Source organism: Nannospalax galili, unplaced genomic scaffold, assembly GCF_000622305.1.
Source record: "Nannospalax galili isolate Female #2095 unplaced genomic scaffold, S.galili_v1.0 scaffold1311, whole genome shotgun sequence".
NCBI classification, from domain to species: Eukaryota; Metazoa; Chordata; class Mammalia; order Rodentia; family Spalacidae; genus Nannospalax; species Nannospalax galili.
This window is the reverse complement of record NW_008329527.1, coordinates 38,865-51,052: the sequence shown is the minus strand read 5'-3', so window position 1 is coordinate 51,052 and position 12,188 is coordinate 38,865. Positions and strand designations below refer to the sequence as shown.

The window sequence follows — 12,188 nt, the reverse complement described above, 5'->3', positions numbered from 1 at the left end:
ACAGAAAGAGAGAAACTGTGCTTTCAGAAACCCAGAAAAGGAGTGACAGGACAGCTCGAAGTGCAGAGAAACAGAAGGATGAGCACAAAAAGAAGAAAGCCAAGCCAAGGTTCCTACAGTGGCAGTTCCCTTGTGGGTAATGGAGACAGAAGCTTATCCAAAAGATAAGCCAGAGGCCCTGGGAGAAAAATGACTGGCAATCCTACCTATTGGACAAGGCCATAACTTTCACCAGTCTCCAATTTAGCTGGGGGTTTAGCCGAGACTGACTTTTCCAACATGAAGGGTCAACAGTGGACAGGAGTTTCCTTGGGTCAGAGGGCTGTGCCCAGGAGCTGTCTGGAGAGGAAACCTGTTGTTTAAAACTGGAGGCCTACCAACAAAGAACAATAATAAGTCTGGTAGCCTGAATTCAACCTGTCATAGCTCTGAGGTTACAGACAGCCCTGGGAGGTTGAACGCATAGGCAGGCTTCTTTTGCTAGGGTAGTAGGGGCACGATTTCTGTAACTACCTATCTGCTATAGAGGCCAAGATTGCTAAGCTCCAGGAAGCTACCTGATACCCACAGCTGTACTCCTCTAGTGGGGCAATAACTGCTTGTTGGGTTTTCAAAGCATGAAACTAGGCCTCAGAGCTGTGGTTGCTTCCCCTGCTGAAAACTGGTCAGAGTACGAACTGAGGCATCTCAAGTGGGTGGGAGAGCTTGCCCAACCCCACAGTCTGAAAAGCTAAGTGTGGCCCACCTAGCAGAGGCCCAAAGAAGGGAATCTACTATAGTGAAGACAGCTCTGGCAGATACAGGACATTTGTCCAAGCAGGCTAAAGACCAACATAAATCACAAGAAAGACAACAGTCCTCAAGTTCAACTGACCATCTCTCTACTGCATATACCTGCTAGTCTCCAATTTTCAAGGACCCAATAGTAAACAGCTTCAACACCTGACCAGTTTTATTTCTTTTTCTGCCCCTTGTGTTCCTTTTTCTTTTTTTTTTTGGTCTTTTTGAGACAGGGTCTCCCTGTAGCCCCAGCTATCCTGGAACTCACTATGTAGACCAGGCTGGCCTTGAATTCATAGAGATCCGCCTGCCTCTGTGTCCTGAGTGCTGGGATTAAAGGCGTACACCACCACGCCTGGCTTCCCTTTTCTTTTTACCCTATCTTTGGTAGTATTTTTACTTTACTATTAAAAAAAACAAAAACAAAAACAAAAAAACAAAAAAACCTTTTAGGTTTTAGCTTTTTATTCCCTTTCACACATTTATCTGATTCTTTTCCCATTTCCCTCCCCCAGTTTCGTTTTTCTTTGTTCAACAATATTTGGACAGAATTTCAACTTTATTCATTTTAAAAGAGCTTTTACATTTTATTTTCCCTTTCATATATAACAAATGCTTTTCCCACTGAGTCTTCTCCCAGTCCCTGTTTTCTTCATTTACTCTAATCTTTTGCTCTTTTCTCTTCCCCTTGAAACATGCTTCTCCACCTCGTTTCTTCCTCCATTTATTTGCTTCTCTATTTCCCTTCTCCCTACTTCTTCCTTTACCTCATTCATTTACTATTTCTACATTTAACCTAAATAGTTTTTAACTTCATAGCCAATTCTACATTAGTTTTGGCACTGTCTGTTTTATGGCAATTGATGATATCCTAATGGGCCTTACTTTATTTCAGGTTTATTTCTGTATCTGGCATGGATAGTGTTATGGCTGTTATCATAGTTTGATTTCTCTTCTTTGAGGAGGATGGAGCTTGAGCTCTCAGGCACATGCTGCTCACTAAAGATCAACAAATAAAACTGAAAGAGAATGAAATCAACAGACAACACAAACTATATCACAGAGGCACAGAACATGAAAAAGCAAGGCAACATCACAGCTCCTCAATCACTCCACCAGATACGGAAATAGGTACAGCATCAGATGAATGTCTCAAAGGTTTACCAGCAAAAGTCCTCAGAAAGGAATTAGTTATGTAGATGAAAGAAGGACATCTATCCTGGACTGGGAGGAGAGTATCAGAGATAGAAGACAAGCTGAGGAAGCACTCCATTTGAACAGCAATAAAGAAATCAACAAGCATGATGGAAATGACCAGAACTCCAGAGTATGATTAAGGGACCTAACCTAAGAATACATAAGGTAAAGGAGCCAAGATAAAAACAAAAGGCAGAGGATGTATTCAGTAAAATTACAGCAGAGGGCTGGAGAGATGGCTTAGTGGTTATGAGCATTGGTTGCTCTTGCAGAGGGCCCAGGTTCAGTTCTCAGCACCCACATGGCAGTGAACAATCATCCATAACTCCAGTTACAGGGGATCCAATGCTCTCTTCTGACCTCCATGGGTACTGCACAACATGGATGCACCTACATACATGCAGGCAATACACTCATACATATAAAATATTTTTTAAAAATTATAGCAGAAAACTTCCTAAATCTAAAGAAATGAACATCCAAATGCAAGAGACACTTACAACTCCAAGTTGATATGACCAGAAAAGAACCTTTCTATGACGTACAATAGTCAAGGATGTCAAAAATATAAAGCAAAGAACAGTAAAAGCTATAAGGGAAAAACGCCAACTTCTCCAAAGTCAAACTCATCAGAATAGTATCAGATCTTCCACCAGTAGCCCCCGAAGTGAGAAAGGCATGAACAAATACTGAAATACTGAAAGTAAGTAACTGCCAACCAAGACTGCTATATTCAGCAGAACTGTCTTTGAAAACTGACAGAGAAATTGGGACATCTCGAGACAATCACATATCAAGGCAGTTCATACGTACTAAGCAAGCATCACAGATCTTTAAAGAGAATACACAGAGGAGGAAGAAAGGAAGTCTAAATCATGACAATATAGGAAAATAAATTCCATGAGAGGACCAGAAGAACAAAGGAGGGCTAGGAAGGATGCCATCATGTTCAACCTAGCAAGCCAGCAAACTCCTAATATTAATAGGAAACAAAGGGAAGAAAAAATCCCATCAATCAGAAAAACCTAGAGTATAGGAATTAGCAAACTCTCTCAATAATAACCTTAACTGTTAATGGCCTCAACTCACCAATAAAAAAAACCCAGACCTGTTGATTGGATTGGAAAAAGTCCAACTATATACTGTCTCCAACAAACATACCTCATTGGAAGAGACACAGACCAAGAGTCAAAGGAAAGAAGTCAATTTATCAACCAATTGGAAGCTGGTGTAGCTATTTGGATACCTGATAGATTTCAAACCCAAATGAGAAGAGATAAAGAAAGCTACTACAAGCTAATTAAGTGAACAGTTCATCAAGAAGATGTAACAATTGCGACTACCTATGTACCACACTTTGAGACTCCCAATTTCACTAAACAACTAATGGGCATGAACGACCAGTGAGATCCTGATGCAATAGTGAGTGACTTCAATATCCTACTCTTCTCTTTAGGTAGTCATTCAAACTAAAAGTCAACAAAGAAACAGCAGACTTAAAACTATGCCACTGATCAAATGTACTTAACAGATAGAGCTGCAACAGACCTTCCCCTGAAGGCTAGCTCTCATAGCTTTGGAGAGCACTATGAAGGTGCCAAGGGAAAACATCAATGGATGATCCAACACCAGCTTCAAGACCAAATAGCCACATCAACAGCCAGCACAGCATACGTCATTGGTGCAGTAGTGGCACTCTTATGTTGGGGGTAATCAACAGCTACCTAATTTGAATTAATGCCCACTCAAAGGGAGGACACTCAAGTGTGGTAATGTAAACATAACCTAATATACATGGCCGGAGTAGCCACAGATCTTAGAGAAAACCCCAAGATTGTCACATCGCTAGACTATTGTAATTTCTTACTATGTACAAAATATGTATCCTTATATTTACAGAAAAATATCCCAATCACTACTCATCAAAGAAGCTCATTTTGCACCAGTCAGAGACTATTACCAAGTATCACGACTGGTCACAAATGGACATTGTCTATGAACTGCCCAGGCCTAAGGGACACATACAATGCAACCTCTACACCTAAGGTTCATGGAACATAGAACAGGGATAATGAAGAGGGCACTAATGAATCTCTCAGATCTCAGTAATGAAGCTCCCTCATGCAGCAGAGGGCCAAGAACAGCCAAAGTGTAGAGATCAAGTCTGCTGAATGAGGTCCTTGGTCAGGATCCCTTTATTAAATTTCACCCACCCAAGGCTCAGGGACCATCATGGAAGAGAGGGCAGAAAGATTCTAAGAGCCAGGGAGGAGGTACATGACCATATGGAAGCAGAGTCCTACAAGCTCCTAGGACCCTGCTCACATGATTCTATGGCAATGGTGTCAGCATACACAAGTCCCATGCAAACTCAGGCAGACAATAACCCAGCATAGAACTGGGAAAATGAACAGCAGACCTCAATCTTATCTGAAGGAATGCTGGCAACTGATTGCTGCTAGATGAAGAAAAGCTGATCTTTCTAAAACAAGGGACTCTAGGTAGGCTGACTAGACTTAGTGGATGGACTTGCACTGAGGAACAGCTGGAGACACTGACAACCCAGTGGGCCTTAACAGGGATGACAGAGTATATGAGCTCCAGTGGGGGGTGGGGGGCGCTACGGGAGTGTGCCAGTGGGGCTGGGAGTATAAAGATGATTAAGATTGTTTGAGCTGTTCTGTAGGAAATACACAAAAAATTTAATAGTTAAAAGAAAAAGGTTGACCTGCTAAAAACGTCTAAACACACAAACACACACACACACACACACACACACACACACACACACACACAATCTAACAGAAAAGGAATATATCATCTAACAGAAAAGGAATATATCATCTAATAGAAAAGGAATATACAGCAGCCCATGGGACCTTCTCTGAAACAGATCATATTATAGGTCACAAAGCAATTCTTAAATAGAAAATAAAGCAATTTCTTTTAAAAAATTTTATCTGCTCTGTGTGTGTGTGTGTATCACGGGGCATGTGTGGAGGTCAGAGGACAACTTGCATGAGTTGGTTTTCTCCTTCCATCGTGTGGGTCCTGGAGATTAAACTCAGGTCATAGGCTTGGGAGGAAGTCCCTTTGCCCGCTGAGTCATCTTGCTGCCCACCCACTAGAAAAACATACCTTGGGAAACTAAACAATAATACTCTTAATGGAGGGGCAGGGTGTGTGCTGAAAATTGTCTAGAATCACATGAAAATGAAAATATTACTAGAACTTACAAGAACCTCTGGGATACAGTTAAGGCAGTTCTAAGAGGAAAGTTTATAACTATGAGTGCTTACATTAAAAATATCAGTATGATCTCAAATAACTTAATGACAGGTCTCAGAACTCAAGGTCTTAGAAAAACAAGTACAAGCGAAAGCCAAATGTAGTAGATGGCAAAAAAGAATAAAGATCAGGACAGAAATCAAATGAAATGGAGACTAAAAGAACAATATATATAGAATCAATCAAGAGCTGGTATTTTTTGAAAAATAAGACTGGGGCTGAAGATGAAGCTCAGTGAGTAAGATGACTTACTGCTCTTGCAGAGGACCCAGGTTCAGTTCCCAGCACCCACATGGCAGCTAACAACCATCAATAACTACAGTTTCAGGGGATCTGATGCTCTGTTCTGGCCTCTGTGGGCACTGCATGTACATGGTGCACTTACATGCAGGCAACACACTCATATACAAAATTAAAAAAAAAATTTAAAAAAGGAAAAAGAAAAATAAGATTGATAAACCTGTAGCCAATTGGTTAGTTAATATAGAAATGGTACCTGATAATCAAAAACTGCCTGTGTTACAGGAAACATGCTTGGTCAAAGAAATAAGATCTGACTATGGATTCTGAGGTTGTTGAGGGCAATTAAACTCAGACTGAATATACAGGAAGGTTTGTGTCTTCTGAATATGAGAACACTTTTCATCCCCCCACCCCCAGCCTCTTATTATAGGTATAAAACTGAAGAGATGGGCAAATGAAGTCATTCCATTGGTCTCTTTCATTTATTTTTTGGCCTTCTGGAGTCACTGCCTTACCATGAGGAAAAAAGGATGGAAAGTACAAATGGGGAAAAGGCAAGAAAAGACAGCACACATTTTGGCTATCTTCTTAAAGCTAAACCTAAATAATCTAAATCCAGGTCTTGATGGCTATAATTATTTTTACTATTTAATTCCATTTCCGGAGGGAACTGATTTTGATTACATACACAATTTATCTTTTCAAGAATCTTCATAAAATGTATTCTCTTTGCATAGTCTAGCTCAGAAATGGCAAACTGGTGGTAAAGAGCTTATGTTGTTTAATCTATGATATCTTTCTAAAATTTAATTAATTCAATGTGGGAAAATTGGAAGATACATAAAGTTTTTTATTTATGATTTTTCTTGAAAAAATTGTAACTGCATATGGGCTTCCAACCACGACACACCAGCCACTGACTGATCTCTCTGGATGGACTATATGCTCTCTAGGGTGCCTCCACCTTTCTGGATTGCCACCCTCCACCCCCAATTTATACTGTTTACCTACCCCAACAACTATCAGTGTTTATAATTCTTGGTCTAGACTCTACATTGTGATAGCAGTAAAAAGGTGAAAATCCTGGTCTTTCAAATCTTTGGTCTTTGATTTCTTATTCCTATTTTGCCCCCTTAACCTTTATTGTGTGTATATACATATATATATTTTAAAAATTTTATTTATTATTTTTATTTTATGTGTACGAGTGTATTGCCTGCATGTAAGTGCACCCGTGTCGTGCAATGCCCGCAGAGGTCAGAAGAGGCTGTTGGATCCCCTGGAACTGGAGTTATGGACAGTTGTTAGTTGCCATGTGGGTCCTGGGATTTGAACCCAGGTCTTCTGCAAGAACAATCAGTGTTAACTGCTGAGCTATCTCTCTAGCCTCTGTATATATATTTTTATGTAACCTGCTTCAAGCTATTTCTGGAAAAAATGTGTTAAAAATTGCCTCTCCAAAAAAAAAAAAAAAAAAAAGAAAATCCTGGCTTCCAGGTAAATCTGGAAATGTTTAGAAACAGCAAAGAATCACCTGAATTAGCAAAACGAGTTAACAAGTTAAAAATAATCTATTTTAGTATAGCACAGTTATGAACTTTTTGGACTGTTTCCATTTTTACTTCCCTTCTAACACATCTACACACTAGCAATGATGCAATGACTGAAAGCTTGGGGGGCTCCATTTACACACAGATGTTATAATGTATATGCCACTTGCCAAGGTAGACACAAATAACTGGGCTAACAGAATATCAATCTTTGACTGCGGCTATTGTAAATAACTTATGACTAGGGCAAAACCCTCGTAGATACACCTCTTCCTTTATATACACATGAGTCTTTTTCAGTATTAGACTTTTCTTATTTGAGGTCACTGATATATTTATAAAAATTGTGCAACTATCTTTTAGGTAAAAACAAAGAATAACTCAAATTTATTTTAAGAAGTACTTTAGAAAAGGGGTATTTTTCATGAGTACTGTAAAGAAATTAAGCTTTTATTACCAAAAGCAATAATCTGGTTTTCAAATCTTTTATTATAAAATACCTCCAAAGAAGGTTTAAAAAAAAAAAAACCCAACTAAACTACGGTTGCTTTTTAACCCTGTAAGCTGCCACCTAACAACAACGTACAATGAAACAGGATTTTAGAAAGGAAAAATGTAAAACCTCAAACAACTAGTGCGAAGTTAATATAGTGGCCAATATCTTATATGTTTAAAAAAGATCTTTCTCATTTCTTCAGGACATCCCCTCAGTGGAGTTGTTGAAAATTCTGGGAAAAAGAAATTAGGTTTCATTCATTTACTTTCCTTTGATATTTCCTGTTATTATTTTGGAAATCTATACATTAAAACAATGCATTCTCTTAAAAAAAAAAAGCACTTTACCTCCAATTTTTTTTTTTTTTGGTTTTGATCAGAAAAAGTTCCTCCTTTAAAAATAACCAGTTCTGAATAGTACCTAATAAAATTACGATTAAAAATTCAGAGGATACTTATGATACACAGAACTTTAAAGTACCCACCAAGATTTTCAGATTTCCTCTCCGAGATTTTGACTATGGTAAGGTACCATATTGATAGTTCTTTAAATGAGGAGATTTGCAAATGTGACTCTAGTTAGCAGTCAGCTGACCATCTATCTAGGTGGTCCTGATCCAATGTCATGAGCTTACTCCACTGTTGGCAGAAGATGAAGCCAGAGAGATATGAAGCATGAGGGGTAATGGCACATTGCTGCTGGCCTATAGAGAGGGAGGGGCCCACGGCTGCATCAAGCTGATGAAAGCCTGGGCAACAGTCAGCAATGAAATAGGGGTTCAGTTCTACAAACACAACTTAATTCTGCTACAACTTGGAAGTTTAGAGTGCATTTCCCTCCAAGCCTCCAGAGAAGAAAGAACTCAGTTCATAAGACATCTTAATTTCACTCTATGACACATTAAGCACACAACCCACTGGAGTTACAATTTATAGACATGCTCATAAGTAGGTACTATCTTAAGTCATCAAGATTGTGATAATTTATTACACAACAACAAGACTAACTCAATGCTGAGGAACTATCCATTATTAGAAGGCAAGATAATTAACTACTTTACAGCCCCATGAGAGGGTGATAAAAGCAAAGAGAGACCCACCCCTGGGACTGGGGCCAGAGAGCAAAGAAGGAATTGTCTTGGTGTCAGGACAGGGCCACTCAGGCTATAAGAATGCTACATTTTTTTAAAGAATGCTTAAAATTCCTACCTTAGTTATTAACAGTTGGTGGGAAAAACAATGTGTTTACAAGTAGAAATAATCATTCTTATGAAATGGGACAGACTGAAATCTAGGAAAGTTATGAAACACTGGAAACAGGTTTTAATTATAACAAAATAAAATTATTAATACAAATGTAAAACTTTAATATCAAACACAAGAGAAATAATTTTTAGCAGAGAAGCTTACCCTATTTTGAAAAAACGATGCATGAAAATGTGATGTTGTAGCAGATATTGATACTAAAGTAATAGTTTCTTCAGAACTAGGATTATGTAAGTAGACTTTTTCCATTTTTGGCATTCCCACTGGCCTGTGAAAACAAAAAGAAAACTGTCACAAACAATTCAAAGATAATTTTCGTTTTTAGGATAATCACTAGTCTAAAAGTTGAATAAAAATATTACACATTCATATACAAATCTAAAATATTAAATTCATTTATATGTAAAATTACACATAAAATACATGTAGTCACAACAGATATTTGAGTGTTAATTATATGTTACACAGTCAGGTGCTACAATTTGGTGAAACAAGTTTTCAGCTACAGGAAGCTACTATCTGGTGAGGAAGCAAGCCTCAACAAATCCCTTCCTCTTTGTAACACCATCCTGCTCTCTAGTAACTGTGAATCATGCCCTCTCCTCAAATTCCACAGATAGCTACTTTTCTTTTTTTTAAAAAATTTTTTATTTAATTAATTAATTTAGTTAATGTATATGAGTGTACTGCCTGCATATATGTGAGTGTACCCGTGTTGTGCAATGCGGCGGAGGTCAGAAGAGGGCTTCAGATTCCCCTGGAACTGGAGTTAAGGATGATTTGTAGCCGCCATGTGGATGCTGGGAAATCGAACCCGGGTCCTCTGCAAGAGCAGCTGCTGCTCTTAACCACTGAGCAATCTCTCCAGCCCCAGATATCTGCTTTTCAATTTACAAAGAGAAACTTAATAGGAAGGCTGTATGAAGAGATCTTGTGAGTTAGGGACTTCTGCTATCCTCATTTAATAGCTGAGGATACTGGGGAACAAAAGAGTCTTCGTTAACTTGCCCAAAGTCATACTATGAACTTGAATTTGCATCTAGTCCATGATCTAATCCCCAACAGCAAATTGCTTCATTTAGAGGAAACAATATAAAATATATACTCAATGATTCACAGGTTCATTTTAATGTTCTCTCTGGTGTTCCTTAAGAGCAAAATCTAATATGAAGTCTAACTGGTACTTCTACAGCTCATCTTAATTGTGTAACTTCCAGCTATCCTGTACAGCATCAGAGAATGCTGCATAGAAAATACCCTCCTGACCCCCCAAGGGCACTCTAATCACTTCATTGGCATTTGTCCTATTTCCCCAACAAGATTATCAGCACCTTAAAGACAAAGGATTTACCAAATATTTACTGCCCCTCTCTCACTCACTATTACTGCCTTCCTTAATCTCATTGATGTTCCCTACCCCAATAAGCAACTCCCTAGGTTTCCACAGTCCAAAACAGGTTGTGAATGATCCCCAATTGTTTGCTGTTTCCCCTCCATATCCTCTACACCAAACTCCCATTTTCTAATTCTGAGCCAACCTTCTTTTATAAGGTGCTTTACTTATGAAACCCTTTTCAGTTGATGCTTCTTGAAATCTCATGTGTTTTATGATTCAAGTTTAATGTCTGTATATAAACTTCAAACCCCAAGCAGCTGGAACAGAGCCAGAACCATATTTTATATTTGGTTTAAGTGTCCATCATAGAAATTTTGTCCCTACCTTTTCAGTTGTTCCACCTCTGATTTATGACTTGGGGAAGTTTATAAAACAAAGAGTAGTTTAGTAATTTTCACCAGTTTAAGAAAATGAATTTGAGGGGCTTTAGGTTCCTTTAAAAATGATGAATTAGTATATGCTGGTTCTTCTTCCTCCTTTCAAATAATCCCCTTAAAACAATGTTGTTAAAATTTAAAAGTCAGAGGGAGGTAAAGATTCTAATAACTACTGAAAAGCAAGCAAGCAAGCAAGCAAGCAAGCTCCACTGAAAAGTTCTTGGGGGAACGGAAGGCTATCTGAACTGGCAGGTGGGCAGAAGTGAGGGGCAAAGGGGCAGTCAGGATCTGAAAATCAGAGACTAGGATAAAGGAATGTTTGGACTGAAGCAACAAGAGCATACTCCTTAATTAAGCACAGCAGAAAGGCTCACAGAGTAAGGACAGCTGCCTTTGAGCATGCTCTCTTCCAACTCTTCTCTCTGGTCTTCTAAAGTCCTGGGACTAGTGGGTTAAAATCTAGGAAGGTGCTCTTGCCCAACAATGTTCAGCCTAAGCACTGCTTCATAGTGAGGTGACAAACATAGGTCGTCTAACAGTTTTATGTATATATGTGGAACTAGAGTTCTCCACCTTGGTGATTATCTCCCTTCTTAGCTAACAAAAACAAACAAAGACCAGGACTTGACATTTTGTCCTTCCCTAATATGAATTCTAAGACACAGCCCATAAATACATAAAACAAAATAACATGATCCATGAAGCATAATTGATCAGGTTACATACACTGTGTGGTGACACACTGTAATACTATTCCCAATCTGAGGACCTCTAAGAGGATTAGATTTCCCCACTTCATTAACATGACACTTATAGACTTGGCCATGGTCACTTACCTTGCATGAAATGCACAATTTGCAAATATTTTACCTCATGTTTTTGGACATAATTTTTTTCCTTGATGGTTATCATTGCGAACATAAAAATTTTAAATTTTTATGTAATCCAATTTACATATTTTGCCCCTATCACTTATACGTCTGAATTCCTATCTTTAAAAAAACCCCCACCTAATCCACAATAATGAACATATATACAAATGTTTTCTTCTATTGGCTTATAGCTTAGCTCTATCATATTTATATTTAGTTATGTGATATATCTAGCTCTATAGTGTATTCTTGAATTAATTTTGTATGGTATGAGGTAGGGATCCAATTTCATTCTTTTGCATGTATATATCAAGCGGGCCCAGCACCATTTGTTACAAAGAATATTCTTTTTAAAAAATATTTTATTTATTATTTTTATTTTATGTGTATGAGTGTATTGCCTGCATGTAGGTAAGTGCACCTGTGTCGTGCAATGCCACAGAGAACAGGAGAGGCTGTCGGATCCCTTGGAACTGGAGTTATGGAGAGTTGTTAGCTGACATGTGGGTGCTGAGATTCGAACCTGGGTCTTCTGCAAGAACAGGCAGTGCTGTTATTCGCTGAGTCATCTCTCCAGCCCCCAGTTCATGTTTTTAACAAAGGTCTGATGAGTTATTAAAGACCTAAGCAGGAATATTAAAACTAAAACTGCAAAATAAAGAAATTTATAGCTTCTTTTGTAAGTAAAGTCATGGAACCATGAAAAAAAGATGTATGAAATTCT

General features: G+C 38.4%; 1 protein-coding gene across 1 annotated transcript in view; it reads right to left on the bottom strand.

Annotated features, from left to right (window-relative positions):
* Nucleotides 1-12,188, bottom strand: part of Tmem131 (transmembrane protein 131) — a 117,634-nt gene that overhangs the window by 71,277 nt on the left and 34,169 nt on the right. The window contains exon 4 of the mRNA XM_029565927.1: nt 8,964-9,087. Within this exon, the coding sequence (XP_029421787.1) occupies nt 8,964-9,087 (124 nt within the window). The remainder of the gene's footprint in view (nt 1-8,963; nt 9,088-12,188) is intronic.